General features: G+C 34.5%; 2 protein-coding genes across 2 annotated transcripts in view; one reads left to right on the top strand and one right to left on the bottom strand.

Annotated features, from left to right (window-relative positions):
• LOC127862023 (uncharacterized) overlaps positions 1 to 23,866 on the bottom strand; it is a 339,308-nt gene that overhangs the window by 65,605 nt on the left and 249,837 nt on the right. The window lies entirely within an intron of this gene.
• The window catches only part of LOC127862026 (muscle, skeletal receptor tyrosine protein kinase-like), a 66,855-nt gene that overhangs the window by 1,111 nt on the left and 41,878 nt on the right, over positions 1 to 23,866 (top strand). The window contains exons 2-4 of the mRNA XM_052400956.1: positions 16,203 to 16,475; positions 19,602 to 19,735; positions 20,209 to 20,401. Of these exons, the coding sequence (XP_052256916.1) occupies positions 16,203 to 16,475; positions 19,602 to 19,735; positions 20,209 to 20,401 (600 nt within the window). The remainder of the gene's footprint in view (positions 1 to 16,202; positions 16,476 to 19,601; positions 19,736 to 20,208; positions 20,402 to 23,866) is intronic.

The following is a 23,866-nucleotide window of genomic DNA, read 5'->3' as shown; positions in this document are numbered from 1 at the left end:
TATTAAAGTTTACCTGTCTAAACCACAAACTCATCCAAATGGTACCATTAAAGCAAGAAATAATTGCTTTTTATTGACTTAGTTTTTCTTTCGTACGCTGTATCCGCCATATTGGAATATTGGTTAGGTCACAGTATACCAATGTTTTGCACGTTGGGTTATGTGATGGAGCCTATGAAAGTTGATAACGATGTGGTATTCGATACAGAATACACTGTTTCAAATTTAAACATAAAAATGTCAGCGAGAAAAGTGTGTTGAAACATCGTCATGTTTTTATAGGGTACGTGCATGCAAAGGATCACATCCGTAGGTTGCCATTCAGGTAAATTTAACATGTTTATGAAGTTTATTCATTATATTTTCCTCAACTTGTCTCGAACAACTTCTGTTTAGTGAAGCGCATGGATTCCGTGCGCTGAACTGCACCCATGTTTATGAAGGGGTGCATATGGACTCCCAGAGCCGCCATAGCAAAAATTATCAAAGGCTCTAGGAGTCCGTTTATATGGACTAGTGTATACCCCAATTGTAAGAAAGTATGTATTAGAAAAAAAACACCTATTTCCCAATTTTAGTAATAAAGCACATTTTTTCCCAATGCAAAGGGACCCAAACTTTTGAAAAATTCCACTGCATTTGGTCTTTAACATTAAATGTATTAAGTTAATTACATATGTTACAACTATTTTTAGTGTAACAACATACTTATTTATGAATATTGTAGCAAATGTCAAAGTCAATTGAAGAAGAGTCTAGTTTCGTAATCACACAATAAACACATGCATTTGCATTAATTGAAATTTATCTAGGTATATGATGTACATATGTATAAATCTAAGCAAAGATATAAAGAGCATTTGTAACAGTTTGGTGCTGCACTCTATTTTGCTTTAGCCCTACTAAGTCTGAGTCTCGCTTATAGCCTTACTATCTGGCATGTTCATCTTAGGCTAAACCAGCTCTTGGCTGTTGAAAAAGTATGCACACAGTCACTCTTTGGCTGTTAAACAGATGATATACCTCCTTTGGTTTTCTGCTGCATATTAAGCAGTCTCAACTTGAAGGCTTTTCAACATATGTACAGGGCTTTCCTTAGACCTCAAATCTCAAGAGTCAATGACTCTTAGGACCAAATTTTCAAGAGTCAAAATAAAATTTGTATGAGTCATAATTTTAACGCAGGCGAGTCAATGATCTTTTGTACTTTAAGCAAATTACTGAGTTATAATATATAAAAAGCTACAAATTAACAAATATCTAAACATTTATTTCTTATATTCCAGTTAATAAAAGAGATGATGTAAACATACATTGTGACCAACATTGTGAGCATAGTGAAATCAATACGAAAAAAACACTCGCACTTGTAGTGACATAATATATATCAAGGGTGTCAATTGTCCCAAATTCGGCATACGGAAAATTAAGCAGAGATTCAGAGACCGTAGGATAAAGGGAATAGGGGAGAGAGCCCCTCGAGCCCTTGCTTATTGTTATTCTTTATTTTCTTTCTATGTGCAAATTTTTATGAGTACAATGCGAAATTTTATCAATCAGACCATCTGTAACACCGCATGTGTATTCGTCATTCTATAAAAATATTATCAAGATCGTTGGAAATAAATTAAAATCGACGAACCATACCGTATCCGAAAACGACTATTCGAAAGCGACTGTCCGAAAACAGGTAGAGATACGTCTTTTGCGAATGAGATAAAATGTGTTTTGTTTGTCTGCAGAAAATGAAAGCCAGTAAGAAGTAACCTAGCAATTACGCAATTAATATATAATTCGGTTGACATATTGTTTTTAGTATGATATTGCAGTGCTTTACTTTGCTAATAGATCATTTATAGTTGGCGGACATTAGCAACGTTCGTAGAATGGTACGGTTTTCGGAAAGTAGCGAAGATGTTTTGACAGTTACTGCTCATGTCAGTGCCAGCCGTTTACCATCAAAAATTCAAAATACCTCTCTAAACTTACTAATCTGATTTACCTTTCTCTCAAAATCGACCCTGGACGGCTCAAATCCGGATTTAATTATTTCATGTGCGTCTTTGCCGAAGACGTGCGACAAACACGCCCATTTTCTATGCCGTCTCAAATGGTCAATTATTACACCTATGTTGTAATCAGTTAGCACATGCAGCATCCAAATTTGTCACTTTGCCACACGGTCAGTTATACCACTTCTATGGTTATTTTTAGCAACTCTGGTGCAAAGCGTGTAAATGAACGTTGTAGACAGTACATATACCAGCATAACTTTCGCGCGTCTTTGAACGGGGCAAACATGGAATAAAACAGGGTTGGGTACACTGTAGTCAGCATTGAAAATACATTCTGACATATTGTGGAAGTATTTCTCAAAATATTGTGGATATGGATGTTATAATTATATATTCGATATTATTAAAACTGACGCGGGTGAGTCCATTCTGTTTTGGTGGGTTTAATACATGTCGTTTCTGCAAACAGGTGATAACAAGCGCTCAGATAAATAATGGAACGTTGATACACGCGTCATTGAACCAGCAGTGTTTCAATTGGTCATTATTAGATTTCTCAATGGGCAAATCTCCGCCTACTGGGCGGACTTGTGCTTCAATGATTGGAAACGGTCGATAACGGTTAGCGTCTTCCAAAAGATACTCCGCCCCAAGCCAATTATCGATTACTCTTAACAACTTTTGATCTCTTTGACGCATGTCGGTACATTCCCCCGGGTCACATGTGACGCATGACGTAATTTTCTCAAGAGTCAAACTAGGGTATTCTGCAATTTTCAAGCGTCAAAACCCGGGAGCTCGGGTCAAAGGAAAGCCCTTATACGTAGAACGTCACATTATATATAAGACTGGTAATCGGCCCCACTCCCTATGGAAAAAAGTATATATTTTTCCCAATGGGAGCTAAAATTTCCCAATGGAAGGTTTCCAAAAACTTTTTTTATCTCAATATTGTTCAACGCCCATCCATATAAGTTCAATTGAAGCATTTTTAGCAAAACAACAACAACACTAATTTCCCAATTTTAGTCAAAATGCCGCAAATTTTTCCGAATCCAAAGGGACACAGTCCCATTCCCAAAATGGTAAAAATAATCACTGCGGACCGTTAAATTGCCAGTGGAAAGCACTGTTATTGATTGATTTCATTTGCTGTTCATCAGACATATACCACATTCATTGGCTGTCCAGCAGAGATATGTCCATTCATTCGCTGTTCACCAGACATACACCACATTCATTGGCTGTCCAGCAGAGATATGTCCATTCATTTGCTGTTCACCAGACATATGCCACATTCATTGGCTGTCCAGCAGAGATATGTCCATTCATTAGCTGTTCACCAGACATATACCACATTCATTGGCTGTCCAGCAGAGATATGTCCATTCATTTGCTGTTCACCTGACATATACCACATTCATTGGCTGTCCAGCAGAGATATTTCCATTCATTTGCTGTTCACCAGACATATACCACATTCATTGGCTGTCCAGCAGAGATATGTCCATTCATTCGCTGTTCACCAGACATATACCACATTCATTGGCTGTCCAGCAGAGATATGTCCATTCATTTGCTGTTCACCAGAAATATACCACATTCATTGGCTGTTCATCAGAGATATACCACATTCTTTTCCTGTTCATCAGAGATATGTCCATTCATTCACTGTTCACCAGACATATACCACATTCATTGGCTGTCCAGCAGAGATATGTCCATTCATCGCTGTTCACCAGACATATACCACATTCATTGGTTGTCCAGCAGAGATATGTCCATTCATTTGCTGTTCACCAGACACATACCACATTCATCGACTGTTCATCAGAGATATGCCACATTCATTGGCTGTTCATCAGATATATGTGCATTCATTTGCTGTTTACCAGACATATACCACATTCATTGGCTGTCCAGCAGAGATATGTCCATTCATTTGCTGTTCACCGGACATATACCATATTCATTGGCTGTTCATCAGAGATATACCACATTAATTTGCTGTTCATCATAGATATGCCCATTCATGTGCTGTTCAATGGATATACACAACTTCCTTTATTGTCAAAAACAGTGTTCTTTATTTAGTGTTATAATAATAGTTGAAGCTATTCAACAGTGGATATATCTCTTTGAGATCAACAACAAACAGGTTGAAGCTACTACAGGAAGTTCAAAAGAAGGCATTCCTTGTTTATTGCCCATGTCTCTAGGATACATTTATCTCAGACTGGTTTACCAGTCCCCAGACTGGGCTGTTTTGCATCTAGATTTCCTCTGCTTTACGTATTGGGTGCTGTTTAAAAAAGAAATTTAACCATTAGGGCCATTCAACAAAACAATACCCAAATCGGCTTTTGATCAGAAAAAATACCCATCTTTGCAGTTTATCGGGGAATTTATATATATGCAGTGATTTTTTTCCTTCTTTATAAAGTACCAATAAACGGCACTTTCACAATTACGAAAAACTACAATTTCCCAATTGCTGTCCAAAAAATTCAAAATTTAAGGTAAAAAAATTGTTTTTTTTTTAGGGGGGGGGGGGGGGGGGGGAAATGCAACATTTAGTTAGTTTCCCTATGCAGCTCTATGGCTTAAACCTAGGTAAATATAATATTGACAGCTTGAAAACACAGTGATTTCACTGATCATTACGAGACTTTGTCTCTTGATATGTTTCATTTCAGGGAAAACAGCGATATTGAAGAGGTTAAATAAAGCATTCAGTACATTTGCTATTGTTCATTAGATATGAGTTCTTTTCAAATTATTTAACACAATCTTTCCTATTGATATCATGCAAACACTGAACTGAAACCCTGCCTTTGGCAATCGACTGAAGACTATTTAAAACTTGGCACAATTACAACTATGTGCAGCGTAAAATCACCAAAAGCAGTGTAATATTCAATATAAGGTATTAATTATGTCATGACGTAAAATATTTATGATATGTAGTACTGACACAGGGTTAGACCGACAGACCGTCATTGTCTTTTGTTCTTTTACAGTTGCAGTCCTTGTTTTTTTCGAATCTGAAGTGACTAGTTATTACCAGTTGTTAGATGAACAAAATGTTTCAGATTTTTTTTTCAATTAAAAAGTGATTTGTTACTTATATTTTAAAAAATCAGCAGGACAGACACTATTATGACGCAGACTTTATAAACAAACCAGAACATAATAAATAATATAAATACAAATAACCTATAATGTTATCAATAAATTATTCAATCAGTTAAAAAAGGGAATTAGTTATGATTCAGTTTTTTAGGCCAACATTCAACAATAAAAATATCTTTGTGTGACATTTCCTAGCTACCAAATGAAATTGTCTCACCTAAAAAAAATGTTTGGTATAAAATTATGTCTTTGTTTTGCACAGATTTTATGTATTTTTTCAGAGCAGTCAGCACAGGCAAATCAAGGACAACTCTTTCTGCCTGAATTGGATTATCTCTAAGCAGAGAATTCATAAAAATGAAAAATACCAAGCGGAAAGTGTTGTCCATGAATTGATAAGCCTGTGCTGACTGCACAGGCTTATCTGTGACAACGCTTTATGCACATGCATTTGAATCACAAATATTCACAGAAGGATTTCCATTTGATGGAATCCACACGTACAGAATGTATAGTATTTCCCAGTATCTGTGGTGAGGAAAGCTGTTTCTCAGAGGAACAATTAGATCTAACTTCTAAGATCCATTTGTGTTTAGGAGCATGAGATGAAAGATTCCGTCAAAGTTTGTAAAATATATAGCAGATGTTTTCTCTGTCCCATCATAATGTTATCATGTTCTTAAACTTGTCTTGTCTGTTTGGAATATCTTCGAGTGCTTGTTACATGTATCCCCACGCTTTTTTAACAGTATTTTTCGCAATCTAAAGGGCCCAGACCCCAATCCTTAAACAGTAAAAAACAGTGAGATGTAGAGCAAGTCAGTTTAACCCTTTGCATGCTGGGAAATTTGTCTTCTGCTAAAATGTCGTCTGCTGAATTTCTAAAATTAGCATTCTCTTCGATTTTTTTTTCAAAGAATACTATCAGATTAGCAAACATTTTGGATCCTGATGAGACGCCACGTTCTGTGGTGTCTCCTCTGGATCCAAATTGTTTGCAAAGGCCTTCAAAATTTGGTTCCAGCACTGAAAGAGTTAATTGTTAAATAATTTTAAAGGTGTTAAAATGTCATAATTATGCAGTATCAGGACTTAACTCCATTTATAAAAAATTACAAGGTCTTTTAAATGTGTTTTTTCCAAATTAAGTTTAAAGATTAATTAAATGTATTGTACAATGTTATTGCGAATGTACACCTAGAAATAATACATTTATTGTTAAATGTATAGAATAATTTGAATTTTATTAGTTTTTTAACTATCCATGTTTAAGATATAAAAATAAGCGCCTTTCATTTTAGTCTGATTAAATTCCAGTGCTAATATTTGATAATCATTACATACTTCTTATGTTAAGTAAAAATGCAAACATTGAAATAGCTGTTAGGAGTTGTAAAATTTCTTAAGGATTTTGCAAGATTATATTCTTCGAATACCACATTACATGTATGTGTTTATCTTTATAAAATGGTGTGAATCACCTATCTTAAATACTTTGCCCCTATTTTTATAAAAAGTACTTTCATAATCATATACTTCAAAGGTATATTGACTATTCAGGTATTTATGTCAATATTTAAATGCATCAGTGGACAGTGATAAGCGATACATGTAATTTAAAAATGATAATATAATTTCTATTTACATAGATCTTTATGAAGTTTTGTTTTCATAATGTTTATATTAAAAATTCCTTTCTCTACTCTTGGCAAAATTATGATTTTTTTGTATTTTTTTACTATGAGCATTTTCTATGGTACATATTTCGTTTTTAAATATGTATTTTTGCCATTAAGACATAATTTTAAAATCCAGGCCTGAAAAACATTTGAGTCTTTGCGATTTGTGTGAGTCAGATAGGGTATCCCAAACAAACAATTTTTTAAGGATGGCCTTATAGAAAACCCAGCAAATTGGTGCCTATTCTGGTTCTTTTCTTTAAAATTTGAATTGACATTTTAAAGGTCATTGTAAATTTGCAGTTATTGTCTGCATGTAAGTAGGTTTTGTTGTGTGAAAGGAAAAGACTGTAACTTTTTCTTCATGAACATACGACCAGTTCGGCTGCAGTCTCAAGATGAATTAATAATACATAGAACTTTAAATAAAGTTAACTGGCTTGACTATTACTGGGGCTAATTACAATCAGTTTTATCATATTGAAATGTAAAACAGTCACTATAAAAGATTGCATTACAGCCATTCTGTTTGCCCAATCGGGAAAAGTACCCGAACCAGCACAATTGGGAAAAAGTTGCGCAAAAAACCCTGCAATTTGGAAAATTCGGATCGTGAAGACTTCACATTGATAAACTGGTTTATTTGATGGTTTTGCTCACAAATACTTTAAAATTGAAAACAAAGTGTTGTCAAATTGTCAATATTACATTTACTTAGGTTCAATCCATAGAGCTGCATTTGGAAACTAATTAAATGTTGCTTTTTATTTACAATTTTTTTTTTTTTTGATTTTTTTTGGACAGAATTGGGTAATGTGTGAGTTCTTCCTCTATTGGAAAAGTACCATTTGCCAGTATGATATAAAAATGGAAAAAATTGCTGCATTGTTCACTCACAAATAATTGATAATGTTAAACATTACCAAATGCAACATAAACCCTTATTGGATGAAAACAAACATGAATTGACCCATATTAGGTGAGACAAAACATAAAACAACAACAACACAAATGCAACATTAAGTAACTAAAACAATTTATGTACCAGATAATTATAAATTCAAACCTAGACCTAGGCTCATCATTTCACATGAAACATTATTTTTGTATTAATGGTAATTTGGCCAGGGGTTCGGGGAGTCCTTAAAACGTAACGTTGCCAGTTCAAGATTTACTTAAGAACAGTTTTAACAATAAATTCCTTCACAAATTGGTTAACAATTGTTACTCTTCCTATCATTTTTTTTTCATTAAATTCGCTCACAAAGTGGTTACAAATTATTACTCTTGAGGGAAGTTTTGTTTCATTAATTCCTTATTTCTCCCCACTTTCTATGTAATAACTAAGAGAATATAAGTAAATTTCAACAACACATTGTTATTAAATGGTATAAAAACATTTCCTGTGAATATTTGTAATGAAGATTTGATTATCCATTTAAAGTTACTAGAGATTTATTATTTTAAGTAAATAAATAATCTTTATCAAATTTTAATTTAATAAATTCCCCCCTGGTTAGCTATTCAGTTCAGGTTGTTCTCATAAAAATAAATGAATAAGTAGAAATCGGTAATATCAGAATTAATTGAGTAAATTGTTGACCTACTTATAATAATGGTATGGTGGAGATAACAAAGCTAAAAAAAACCATGTCAGCACAAATAGTTCACAGATTTGTACCTTGTCTCCAATCGGCATACAAGTATTTGAAAGACTCATTAATAAACATATCAAGATATGGACTCCCTGATGGATTGCCACTTTATAGACAAGCGGTGCTCTTGGAAAACAGGGTTTAATGTATGTGCAAAAAGTGGTGTCAGAAATCAGCCGGTGCGTTCTCGGCAGGCTAATCAGGTACAACACTTTATACATGTATGGAATTTTCATTTAAAGGAATTCACTTCCAAAAATCAAGTATAGGCGGAAAGTGTTGTCCCTGATTAGCCTGTGCAGACCACACATGTACTACCTCGGGAAGACATTTAACCTTTTGCATGCTGGGAAATTTGTCATCTGCTAAAATGTCGTCTGCTGAATTTCTAAAATTAGCCATTTCTTTGATTTTTTTTCAAAGAATTCTATCAGAATAGCAAACAGTTTGGATCCTGATGAGACGCCACGTTCTGTGGCGTCTCATCTGGATCCAAACTGTTTGCAAAGGCCTTCAAAATTCGGTTCCAGCACTGAAAGGGTTAAGGCACATGCATTACATGACCTGTTTTCCAAGGGGGAGGATGATATCATTCCAATGATAAATGTGGTCTCAGGATAACCTTGAGTATGTGTTCATGTATTATAGGCAGGTTGAGTTTTAACAAGAAGTCAGAGATAAAATTGTTCAACGTTTGACAGGTTTGGAAAAGTCGTAGAACAAACAATTTGTTTATGTCCATTCTTTAATACTGAATGTCCTCCTAATGAATTGCTTTTTAAAAAACTCTTTGTTACAAGTTTGACCGGGAATGATTATGAAAAAAAAACAATGAGTGGAAGCAGAGCTACAGATAAGCTTTTTGGGGTAATTGGGTAATACCCTTCAAAATAAGAATGAATTGGGTAATGGAAAACGTGATTGGGTATCCAAAAGTATGATGCCCGCTCATATAAAAAATAATTGGGTATTTTTACCAAAAAAAACAAGTGAATTGGGTATTTGCAATAAAACATGAATTTAGCTTCTCAAAACCGTACCTACATAAAGTCACTGTTATGTATTCAATCGCAGTATTGGTTGTTCCATCTTTCTGCTATCAGATTCAACAATCTGAAGACAGGGGAATTTCTCAACCCACTCATCGAATGTGTTTCTACTTGTTTTTGTTCCAATAATATGGGCCAGTACTTTTGTTTTAGAAACCCAACACACCCCATCATAGGGGTTTGGAACGGTATTGTGGTAGTATAATATAGTGTATTTTGACCGAAAATGCCCCAAACAAAATTCATTATAGTCATCAACTATGCCCTTTGCAATTGTTTTATATTTAGATTAATTTACCACGACAAAGGAATCTAAATGTTTTTGTATTTTTTTGCGCAACTTTTCGTCTGCCTCGAGACGCCATTTTGTTTGACTCGCATTTGTTATCATCTAAACGATTGGTAAATACGTTACCAGATAAAAACAAGCGCTTGTCGATTAAGACTCGATTCAAAACGGCCAAAACAAAACGGTATTTTTCATTACGCATAGAAGGCGGCTCGAATTGGGTATCGGCGATTTGTTTTGCGTACCGGTACGCACAGATTTTGAAAAAATTGCGTATCCACCTATTTTTTATTGCGTATTTACGCAAATACGCAGCTTATCTGTAGCTCTGAGTGGAAGGATCACAGAAAAGTTCATGTCCCCAATCCATTTCACTCAATTTGTCCCTTATCATTGATGATGATGTCAGTATGGTATTTTTTGGCCATTTCATTTTGTTTATTTTCAAAATTAACGCAGAAACCAACAGGATATAGTGTGATTAATAGAATACCGAAGAAAGTATCAGATACAGAAAACTGAATTTGCAGGGATTGTAGACAAAATATGAACTACTGTCCAAGGCTCAAGGTCCAAGTTGTACACGGTTCATAATTCAGTTAAGCTTGAACATTTTCATGAACTTTTCATGACTGCAGTGGAGTTTAATGTTTAGGCATTGGTTAGTTAATGTAAAATGATGATCTGTGTGAGACTGAAGATAATGATGATAATTACTTGTACATGCTTAATAATTTTTGCTAAGGTCGTTTGTACTCAGTTAAACATGACAGCTTTATTTTCTATCTTACAACATTTGTATACCATATAATCCATGTTGCGATCATGTATGTCACGCACGAAAAATAACCTGTATTTTTTTAGAAAATTGTTTTCATGTGCGGTGTTCCGCATTTATCAGTTGAAAACATCAGCATTTATGACAAATTCATAGGTCGTGTTAGAGCAAACTGATAATTACACCATTTAATGTGAAACAAAAGCTAAAAGAGGGCATTTAAGATAGATGATCCAACAACTTGAAAAAAGACGACGTCTTTTGCAAAGAAAAAGAATGCTAGATCAATATGGCCCCCGCATAGCCACTGTTTTTTCATTGAAAAGTATTCATTTCACTTAAATGGTGACTTGTATTGAAAACAGTTATGAAAATATAGTTAATTGTAGCCTATCCTGATGTGTTTTAGGTACAGTTTAGGGTGAACAAGTGAGAATGTTTGAAATATAAGCTACATGTAAATAGAAATATTTTAATGTGCATTATCTGGTGGCAATTACTTGTACATGTATCTTTCTTTAATCATGAAACCTGAACAAACTCTTGGGAAACAAAAAATTACAACTTAAACATCTTTCGAGCAACAATTTGTGGTTTGTTTGAAAGTAATAACTGTTTTATATCAAGAAAAAAACAACAAATTTGATTATGAGTGCCAATTACTGCACTTGACAAGGCAAAATATTTAAAAAGTCATGAACAGGTAATATCGCAATTCTAGACCAATATATTTAGTGTTTTTATAAAAAGCTTAAGCTTTTAAATTTCATATGAAATCTATTGACCACTGGCCATTTGTACATAAAAACAAACGGATCAACTAATTAGATAACGTTTATTGCTAAAACATTGTCGGGACAAGCAAAGATTGCTTGAGCAATATATACAGTGGTTTATATACAGTATAAGAAAACTGATTGGGCAGAGCAATCACCTTTTGGCACCTGGTCAATTACTGTCATCAGTTCGACTCAAATGATTCAGATTCTTGGCAAATATACTAAAGTCATTTTGTAATTAACTCTGCTATGAGTTGTGCCATGGGAAAATGGGGCTTAATGCATGTGCATATAGTATCGTCCCAGACTAGCATGGTCTAGGGAGACACTTTTCGCCTAGACTGGATTTTAGTTAAAAAGAGACCTTTGTCAAACCAAAACTTCATTTAAAGTGGGAAGTGTCGTCTCTGATTAGCCAGTCTGGGCTGCATCAGCTAATCTGGGATGTTATAGTGTTGAAATATTGTATGTATCAACAAAATGAAGCTGCATAATCATCAGTTACTGTAAAACCATTAAATTTCGTGTGGTACGAATTTTCGTGGATTTCGTTGGTCGGCTGAACCACGAATTCAAGTACCAACCATTTGTTGTAAATTTTAAATCCGAAATAGGTCATTTCCGACATTTTCTTTTCTTGTCGGTTATCCGAGATATTTGTTTTTAGCTCACCTGTCACGAAGTGACATGGTGAGCTTATGTGACCGTGTGATGTCTGGCATCCGTATGTGCAGAGCTCCAGATAAGGGTCGTATTTTAGTAATTACGAATTATTTTCAAGTCCGTTACGTATTTATTTTAAAATCTTGTCGTACCATTAAGAATTACAAAATCAAGTTACGATATTATTTTTACATCGGTTTGTATCGATTTTTACATCGGTTCTTATCGATTTTTATTGAGTTCTTTTCGTGTATTAAAGATCTTTGCGGTGCTTATATAGAATGGTTATCGGATTTGTTTAACAAAGCGCATTTTTTTCCAAAAATAGCGGCGTTTACAGTCTATCTGTCAAAAAACAATGACGGCGCCCAGAGAGCGTCCTAAAAAACTGCAAAGCGTCCAAAAACACGCTTTAAACATATTGTACGCAAAGTGAGCCGAAGTTAAATGTTTAGAAAGACATTATAGAAAAGATCTTATGCGATGTTGTCTGTTCAGTTTCCGACACAGTCGGAAAAGCTAAACAAAAACGCGACACGACGGGTCCAAACTTAAACACACAAAAAACATTGAACGAGTGGAAGGGACAAGTCCCGTGGCTAATCATTGAAAATATTGAAGGGGAGACCCGTTTTAATTGTGAAATATGTAAAAATTCATCTAAGGCATGCAATCTAAGCACAGTTTGGGCATATGAAGGTATTTGAAAAATAAAATTGTATTATACTGAAAAGACACTGTTGAACTCGTATAAATAAAGTTGCTAGTATGTTTATTTTGAGTTTCTTTGCATGAAAATAACCATTATTATTTATTTTTAGGTCATTTAGAAAAAATAAGAATTATTTATCAAAACTTAGTAGTAACATTAAGAATAAAATTTAAGAGCTAAGAATTCTTTTTGAAAATCTGGTAGTAATTTAAGAATTTCACAAAACCTTATCTGGAGCTCTGATGTGCGTGCGTGTGTGTGTGCATGTGTCCGTCAACAATTTGTTTGTGTAGACAGAAGAGGTCACAGTTTTCCTCCAATCTTTATGAAATTTGGTCAGAATGTTTATCTTGATGAAATCTGGGTTGGGATTGTATTTGGGTCATCTGGGGTCAAAAACTAGGTCACTAGGTCAAAAATTAGGTCAAATAATAGAAAAACCTTGTGTAGACAGTAGAGGTCACAGTTTTCATCCAATCTTTATGAAATATGGTCAGAATGTTTATCTTGATAAAATCTGGGTTGGAATTGTATTTGGGTCATCTGGGGTCAAAAACTAGGTCACTAGGTCAAAAACTAGGTCAAATAATAGAAAAACTTTGTGTAGACAATAGAGGTCGCAGTTTTCATCCAATCTTTATGAAATTTGGTCAGAATGTTTATCTTGATGAAATCTGGGTTGGGATTGTATTTGGGTCATCTGAGGTCAAAAACTAGGTCACTAGGTCAAATAATAGAAAAACCGTCAACAATTTGTTTGTGTAGACAGTAGAGGTCACAGTTTTCATCCAATCTTTATGAAATTTGGTCAGAATGTTTATCTTGATGAAATCTGGGTTGGGATTGTATTTGTGTCATCTGGGGTCAAAAACTAGGTCACTAGATCAAAAACTAGGTCACTAGGTCAAAAACTAGGTCACTAGGTCAAATAATAGAAAAACCTTGTAAAGACAATAGAGGTCACAGTTTTCATCCAATATTTATGAAATTTGGTCAGAATGTTTATCTTGATGAAATCTGGGTTGGGATTGTATTTGGGTCATCTGGGGTCAAAAACTAGGTCACATAATAGGTCAAATAATAGAAAAACCTTGTGTAGACAATAGAGGTCAAAGTTTTCATCCAATCTTTATACAATTTGATCAGAATGTTTATCTTGATGAAATCTGGGTTGGGAATGTATTTGGCTCACATGGGGTCAAAAACTAGGTCACTAGGTCAAATAATAGAAAAACCTTCTGCAGACAATAGAGGTCACAGTTTTCATCTAATCTTTATGAAATTTGGTCAGAATGTTTATCTTGATGAAATCTGGGTTGGGATTGTATTTGATTAGTCAGGTGAGCGATTCAGGGCCATCATGGCCCTCTTGTTTGTAATAGTTACTTCACTTCAGTAGTTCACATTACACTATATCTTGACTAATTCAAATATTTTCTAATTGAAAATGTTGTTATTTTCCACCCATTTGACGTAAATTCTTTATGTTTGAACTAGATATGCTAGTCAATACAATATGTTGTTTTCTTGATAAGTGTTTGGGTAATAATACTTTTTAAATCAAGCACGGTATTTTAACTGTACATCAACGATTTTTCTCTTTGTCTTCAAATAAACAGTTTGCAGATTTATCACATATATCAAATAGTGCCAATTAAAGTTGAAAGAGACATAACGGTTTTCACACGTGTATTTGTAATCAATTGTTACTACTAGGGGACCGATTACGCCGAGAATTGCAAATATTGTCAAAACAACATTGATGGCAATTAGCAAGCGGGGACCCACAAGTGCGCCGCTTTATCCCTCTTATCCACAATTATCGGGAACACTTCATGCTACAGTGCACATTAACCTCAAGTCTTGCTGTCAACACAGATTAACAGATTATGCTTCGTTATCACTCTGGTTGTTTTAATAAAAGTTTAATTATTATGACGGTCAGTCTTCCCAGAAAATTTGAAATCCACGAAATTACATATCAGCAAGTTAGTTGTTTTTTATTTAAAATCCACGAAATTACGTGTCAATGAATTAGTTTTTTTATATATTAAACCACGAAATTTCATACCAACAAATTTCTATACGTTTACAGCAGTATTTAAAGGACCGTAGTAATGTTCACTCAATATTGTTATAATTGTGCATTTGACGATTTGAGGTAAAAAAAGATATTTAATTAAAACCCATTTGACCTCATGATTACTTTCTTTAAAATCTATGATTGATCCTCTGACATACATGCTCTTTGACTATATAGTTAAAACTCAGTTACTTCAACTACAACTACATACAACTGAGGTGGTCTTGTAGGCAGTCAAGTCCATTTAAAACCAGAACAGTTTATTTGTGACAAATGTTCTGCTTTTGAAACTCATGTCTCAGTTGTAATAACTTCAAAATGCTGGCATACAATCAAACAATTGGACTTGAATGTTTGCCATGTGGAGCAGAAAATTCGGCTTTCACAGATAACAGGCTAGATGATTTTCGTACCATCGCTCATAGTGGTACATCAGTTATATTAGGCCTCTATCAGCCTTATTAAAGCTTTTCCTACTCTACAGTGTAAAGCCGACATAGTACATACCCCTCATAAGATTTGAAGGCAATTAATGCATAAATGTTTGGGTACATGCTGTTTTTTTCGCTGCTATGTTTGATTGGGTTCTCTGTGTGTTCATTTCACAGATACAAACATTCATACAAAGACATTGTGGTGGTCAGGTGTGGTACCTTAAATGTTGGTTGTTCTAATAATTGTCAGATGCTTTCAAAAAAGTGTTTATACATCAGCTGGTGGTTTCAATCGCACTTTCTGAATTATTTTTCCCGGCCAAAGTCAGAAATTTAGAATTCTCTGTCATTCCATCGGTCAATCTGTCATTCCATAACTCTGTTATTCTGTCAGTCTGTCCGTCTGTCTCAAATGTTAGAGGGCTATAGCTCAGAAATAATAAAGGATATCAACATGAAACTAAGTTGGTGTATAAATAGCAATGAGGAGACTTGACATGCAAACGAAACAAAAAACCCTACACTTTCTTAAATAAAAGTTGTAGCCCTTTATTTTTTGTATGATGTAAATTTTCAGAGCCATATTTCTCATAATCTCAGGATAATACTGTTTATCAAGGGATAGGCTCTAATCCATAACAAAAATTATTTGACGCCAGATATCAATTCAACAAATTTGCTTATTACAGTTTACATGCCCCTTTTTGTAGAAAATGTATTTTTGGACACAATTTTCAATTTCATTTCAGTTTTTTTGACATATGACCCGCCATATGCAAAATGGATCCTATGCCATATGCAGCCAGAGTAGCTCCAGCCCAGCCTGCACATACGCGCAGTCAGGTCAGGAGCTACGCATTCTGCTTATGAGACACCTTGCAACCTTGCAAGACTTTTTATTTTTTATTTTATGATTCAATATTGCCTGTTCCAGAGTTGATCATTACAAGACCGCCTAGAAACGACACTGTCCTTGAGAACACCAGCTTCCTAATGCACTGTGAAGCAGCTGGACGACTGAACCTGCGAATCAAGTGGTTTCATAACGAAAAAGAGATGGCCACAACTGGAGTAAACTACCGGATCCGCCCCACAGGGGCGCTGAGGTTTCGGGAGGTCAAGGTCTCTGATAGGGGAACTTATCGGTGTAAAGTGGAGGCGGGAAGAGAGAGCTTGTATTCTGATTATGCTGTGCTTGATGTGCAAGGTACACATATTTTGTCAATAATAATTTATACTCTGACACTCATTGAGGGTCAATTTGTTAATGAAATTGATCTAAACGAATAATTTGAATACACTCACATTGTATCCAAATAAGAAATTATCTTTGAATATGCAGACTAAATCAATCTTAAATTCTAAAAACAAAAATCTTACTGTTGAATACATGTACATGTGAACCATTTTACTGTGTCAAGTCACCGTGACCTTGACCTTTGACCTGAAAGTCAATAGGGGTCATCTGGGAGTCATGATCAATGCACCTATGAAGTTTCATGATCCTAGGCGTAAGCTTTCTTGAGTTATCATCCGGAAACCATTTTACTATTTCTGGTCACCGTGACCTTGACCTTTGACCTTGTGACCTCAAAATCAATAGGGGTCATCTGTGAGTCATGATCAATGTACCTATGAAGTTTCATGATCCTAGGCCTAAGCGTTCTTGAGTTATCATCCGGAATCCATCTGGTGGACGGACAGTCGGACATACGGACGGACGGACCGACATGTGCAAAACAATATACCCCCTCTTCTTCAAAAGAGGGCATAACAAGGAATACCTGTTATAAGGTAAAGATTGTTATGCAATATCTAAAACAATGTGCAGCTTTGGGTCATCTGCAATTAATGACTCATGCAGATTTAAGTCAAGCAAAACAGCTGGCAAAATGCATTACATTACAATCAGTCTAGCATTCAGGGTTCATGATTTATTTTCCATAGACTTCAATTATTAAATTCAGACTTGTTTTACAGAAGTTGTAATGACAGAAATGTCTTTGAAGCTGTGCATCGTTGCATTTCGCACTCATGATGGATTGAATTCACAAAATTAAGGCCAACTTCTACAATGTCTTGCATGTTTTTGTTAAATGTGAGTAGTTTTCATTTAAAGTACAAATAATCAGCTTGTTAAGTGGGATCGTAAATATGGAATGCCTTGAGGAAAAAATAAAGCTGCCAGATTTTCTAATATACATTTATGGGAAATTAAAAAGTATTTTTGTTAACATATTTGATGTTTATTTAAAGTTAAAAAGTATGTGTAATTTAATTTAATTTTTGAATTGCTTTACAATTGACTCAGAAATGCTTGAAGTAAAATTAATTACCCCATACTTGCTATATCTGATTGAATACATTATTATGATTTTTTTTTTTTTTTAATTTATAGTTCGTCTGAATATTGAGTAATAATATTTGCAGGAAACAAACTAAATCATATCCTGATCTAAATCTTTTGTTTAAAAAATATAGTACATTCAAAACGTGATACAACAAATTGTCAAGGGAAATATTAGACATCTTTCATCGCATCACATCTTTCATAATGTTTCGCATTTTTCAGGTTTTAAAGCATTGTGAAAGACATTTTCTTTAATTTTTACTCAGGTGATGTGAAATATTGTTTTGATGCTTTTTTTAATTAAATAATTTTTTTAATTAAATAAATACACATTACATGTAGTATTTTTAGCTCGACTATTATATATGAAATATATATAGTGGAGCTATTCTACTCACCCCGGCGTCGGCGTTAGCGTTCCCGTTCCCATTAGCGTGCAAATGTTAAAGTTTGCGTACTACCCCAAATATTTCCTATGTCCTTTGAGATTTTGCTTTTATATTGTGCATACTTCTTTACAAACATGACCCCAATCTATAAACAAGAGCAGACAACTGTATCAAGCATTTTGACAGAATTATTGCCCCTTTTATACTTAGATATTTGAACATTTTGCTTAAATTGCCATAACTTCTTTATTTATGATCACATTTGATTCACTCTTTGACAAAACAACACTTACCTGACATACCACAATGCACTCCACCCAAACCATCCCCCATGCCCCACCCCAGAATCCCCCCCCCAAACCCCCCCCAAAAAAACACCCACCCACATTATACCCCCCCCCCCCCCCCCCCTCTCCATGATGGCTTACGTTATACTGTCAAGCACTCCAATAGTCAAGCGCGCTGTCCTGTGACAGCTCTTGTTTTATTTCATATATCATTTTAGAACAATATAGACATGTTAAAACAAATATACATATGAAACAGGTCTCTACAACTGCTTTCTTGATTAAAGGCTCGTTACAGCAAATAATATTGCCAAAGTATAAGTTTTTTAATAAAAGGAAAGGCTTTTTCTTTTTATTCTGTTGAAAATGAGTGAAAAGTGTCAAATACATGCTGCCTTGTGCAAGGTGTGAAAGCCTCCTACATGTAGATAGGGTTGCAAGTCTATATTCTCAACAATTTTAATGTGTAATGGAAGAGACGAGTAAGAATGCACGTCCCATCCAATTTAACTATATATTTAATATAAAAAAAATGCAAATAAACAAAAATACATATACTGTTTGAAAATGCAATAAGATAAATGATGTGACTTTACGTTTGTATGTGTGAAATCACAGATTTCGATATGTTGCATTTTCATTCAGTTGTATTAGTGGGTCATTTCATTGTATTGCGATCAGTTGTATCGCTTTTAAACTGTAATGATGGGCTGCTTAAGCAGTTGTCATGGAAAATTTTCTCTTGTTCAGTCTCAACATGTTTTAAACTGTCACTATATTAGTTTTTTACCATATAAGAGAATGTGGTGAAAATAGAAAAAATATATAATTATGTGCATATTTTATGATAGTACTAAATATTCCCCCCCCCCCCCTCATTTGTCAAATGCTGAATGTTGGACTTATGTTCATCATGCCTATGCGTTTTCATTTCATGTTTCCTCAAGTTTTGTTGAAATACAGATGAAAATGAAATAATTTGTACTTCAGTATTTAACCCATTAAAATATGCCTTAAGCGTCATGCGGCATCTCATCAGGGTCTGCGCTGTTTGCTTTATGGAATTTCTGTAAGAAATATTCTAAATATAGAAATAAATATACTAGACATCCCTAATTTTGAAATAAATTGATCCAATTAAGAAGGATGGGAGAGTCCACTCGGCGTAGATGGGTTAAAGAACTCAGTGCTTGAACTAGTTTCATGGCAGTTATACTTTAACACTGTCAATGATCTCTGGTCTAAAATTTATTTACAAGTATACTGATATATGGTTCATTTCAAATATGTTATTATCCCATTTTCAGCCGAGGTGCAGATCATTTATGTATGGCCGCGAACAGGGAAACTTGTCATAGCGTACAACAACAATGTCAGACTGAGTTGCAAAGCTGCGGGAATACCCGGGCCCAGAATTCAGTGGCGGAAAAATGGCATCTCGGTGAGTGATAATTTGGCGGGAAAATGGGAAAGCAATTTTCTTGTCAGAAAGAATTTCTGTGAGTGTTGGTTATGTTTATTGTAAAATAAACAGGGGTGTTATTGTAAATGTTTGCACTGGTTTGTTTTGTGTTTCTCAGAAAATGTCAATATTATTGTTATGAATCTCTCAAAGAAATTGAAATGACATGGCATGTTTGGTTTGATTAATGATTCTCAGGCCTTACCCAGGATTGTATTAAGGCACAAAATCATAGACCCACAGTTTGGAATGGGTTTGATTTCTTTACATTCCATGTGTCATATATTAGTTCCTACATTATTTTAGAGCTGATACAAACACACAAGGATAATATATTAGGGAATTTTAAGCTAAGGAGTATACTTTGTCAAAACAACCTTCATGGGAGCATGCTTGTCTCTGAAAAATGGTGAACCGCATTTAACTGCATTTTATTAATCCTTTTTTCGCAGATAATTGATCCTGAAAATCACAAAGTGAAAATAGTGGAAAGTTGGGAAAAATACCAAATGGTACTGGAATCACACCTGCTTGCCGAGAACCTGACAGAAAGCAGCAATTTCGAATGCGAAGCCGTTAACAATCATATTGGAGGTGATTCTGTCGAAACAAAACACTTCAATGTGGTAGTTACACCCAATAATGGTGAGCGCCTGTTTGTATTTTGATTATGATTAAACGGTAATGATACATAATCATGTATATATATTTGAGGTCATATTTACTGTTCATGTTTTTGTGTGACAGAATTTACACAATTTGAAAGTGGATAAGTCAGGCTGCAGGCTCGCACAGTTGGTATATTGCTGGACCACAATTCCAAGGGTCAGGGGTTAGATCCCAGGCCAGACCGCATTGCTTGTATGGGAAATTCTTATGAAATCCTTTCTAAGGCAATTCTCTGTGAAGTTCTGATTTAAATAAGGCAGTCGTCAGTTTCTGGCATTAGTATGTACCATTGGTACTGGTCAACCAGCTGACCCTGGAAGTGTGTTTTTATAACTGACCTCTGTGACTGAAATAATGGAAACAATGAAAAACCCTACAAAAACCCAACAAAAAAAAAACAAAGACAAACAATGACTGAGATAATTATGTTCTACTTAATTTTTGACTGACAATTTGTATGACACCAGTATTTGATTGCCCAAACTTATGATGCATATCTTGAAAACAGTTTAAGTTCTGTGAGTGTGATTTGATGCTCTGAACATCATGTGCTGCATGTTACATGATATGCATTGAAGTTAAAATCTGGGTCTTGTAAATGTTATCAAACATTGTAGTATGAATTGTGACAGACTGTCTGTGTTTTCAAAGGTCATTCAGGCACATGGCTGCTAGGTGAGTCCCTGCATGTACATCATAGTCTGCCATTCTCTAGTAATGTTCCTTTTGTTTTAACCCTTAACCTTGCAGATAGACATTTTGACTTATTTTTAGTCCGTTGGAAAATCAAATTGAATTAAAGGCCTTTCTAAATGGATTCAAGTTTAAAGGCTTCAGTTCAAACCCTAAGTTACTGATTTAGCAGCAAACATCATAAAACCTGAACAGCCTGCGAGTAACTCACAGGCTGTTCTGGTTTTATGCTGGGTGCATTCATCAATTTAACAGTCCTCATAAAAATAAGGACAATAAATACTGGTAACTGCATACTATACAGTCTTACCTTTTTATGTTTCTAACCTAAAAAGATAACAATATAAGTAAGCCTCAGGTTACAGTAGTACTATTATGAGTATTTTATATTCTGCATACATTATCAGACTTTTAACTTAAACAATCTTGTGACATGTATCAAATAAATCAAAAACACCTGACTGTAATGTAGAAATTGGGAACATGTTACTTTTTTTATCATACATTTTGCGTCCTTTTTCATATAGTGCTATTGTCAATATTTAAATGTATAAGTATTATTATTTTCTAATTAAGTAAACCAATTTAAATTTGCATATTGAGTTATCTAAGTTTTGTGCAGAATGTTATTGATGATTTAGGTTTCTGCATGTTTTTGCGTGTTTAAGAGATATTTATTTATAATCACATAAACGAGAATATATATAAGTTTTCCTTTTAATTACCTAAGTTTTAGGGCATCAGAACTTTTTAATGGATATCTAAATGAATGAATTGGATGGATGATTGATTTTGTATCCCTTTTAATAAAATGTAGCTGAAATACATGCATGAGTGTTGTGGCGTACTAAAACATGATAATGGAGTATGGGTGTTAATTCAATCAGGAACATTTTTTTCTGCATTTTCTGAAAGTTTGATTTCTCATTAGTGCCTCAAAGCAGGTTTGATGACACTTTGTTTATTTCTCAAGAAAGCATACTGAGGCATTTCTGGGTATTTTAGACATATGTTTGGTGTATCACATGTCCTCAGGTTCTCTGTAGAAGCACCTGGTGTACCATCCAAACACCAAAAATCTACCAAATACTACTAATCTATCCTTTGGGTGGCATTTTACAGACATATGGACAACTCTGCTTGCAAGAATATTGCACACAAATGATTGAATGATTTTAGAACATAATGCAGTTTTATGTAAAAAAATACTTTATATAAAAATAAAGTATTTTAGGAATTATAATTATAATGATGTTTGATTCAAGGAGCATTGACATTTATGTTTTGAATATTTATACAGAGATTTAACTTTTGTTTAATATACATAAATAACACCATTAGATTTATCTGAACAAGTACATATTCAGACTGCATAGGGTTATCTTTGACAATACCTGATGCACATGCATTAAGTCTGGTTTTCCCAGGAATAGACTCAATTTTATAATAAGAGAACTTGTAGCCTTATTGCAAGTTTGTTTAGTCTTTTGTATTGTCTGTTCCCCCCTATATCAAGTTCGTTTATTTAAAACAAACAAAACAAACATAATTTGTGTGATCAGAAGTGGTGTAAATCCAACAGCTAGATTGTATTTTAAAAAAACAACACAGGAACAATATTATGCAGCGGATTGTAGAGAAAATTGTAATAGTAAATGATTCAGCACCTGTGGTGTTGACTGATGAATCGGAAGCTGCATGCGATTCTGTAGTAGAAACAAAACAGCAGTTGTAATTAAAGTATTGTATAATTGTCTAATTAACCTCTGTACAATCATTCCATCATATGCACTTGTAATTCAAAGGTAAACACCCCCAAGTAATTGTTGAACTTTCTATATTGCCACTTCGATAGTACAGTCAATCTTGTGGATGCGACCACTTGTATTAAGCGACCTTTGTCTTATGCGACCATTTTGAAATCCCACGGAGCTTTTTCGCTATATAATGATATTGTATTAAGCGACTTTTGTCTTACGCGACCAGCGACCGCTGATTTGTGTGTATTTTGATGTCCGAATCTTGTATTAAGCGACCACTAGGAGGTAAAAGTGGTTAATCTATCGATCTTTCAGGGACAAATCCGTGTTAATTGTTTATCTAAGCCGATAAGATGTACTGTTACACCTCTGCTTTGTTTTCACAACCATTATGATTATGCTTTGTCTCGTTGACCGGTTCTGACCGGTATTGTTGTAGACTGCGTATTAATTTATTGAGTTGAATAATAGGGGAACGTATTGCGCACAGTCTACAGCTTAAATAGTTTACTATGTGGATCGTTAAGAGACAATGCCGATTTTTCTCGAGTATAGATAACAGGTGCAGAAACAATTCACTGTACGCGACAAACATTTCCTGAGAAGTGCGGAAAATAAACTATTAATCGGCAACATCTGTCGAAATCCGTACATTACCAATTTGTAATAATGCTAATTAGTAGATATTTGGAAGCCAATCACATTGTTATTTACTTAATAAATTTTCCAACCAGGTCTGATTGTTTGTTTTCAATTGACGTGTTTTAATTTTTTCAGCTCATTATTTATCATTGAGTTAGATTTCCTTAAGCGTAAATGCAGAAATTAAAATGTCAAAACAAAAAGTATTAACGTTGAACGAGAAAATTCGGGTTTTGGAATTGTCAAAGAGTATAAGTGCACGTAAAATCGCAGACGAGATTGGAGTCGGAAAAACCCAAATTCAGAACATTCTTAAGCGTAAAGCCGAGGTGCTTGAAGACGTGGA

Source organism: Dreissena polymorpha, chromosome 16, assembly GCF_020536995.1.
Source record: "Dreissena polymorpha isolate Duluth1 chromosome 16, UMN_Dpol_1.0, whole genome shotgun sequence".
Taxonomy (NCBI): Eukaryota; Metazoa; Mollusca; class Bivalvia; order Myida; family Dreissenidae; genus Dreissena; species Dreissena polymorpha.
This window is presented reverse-complemented; position numbering and strand designations above follow the sequence as displayed.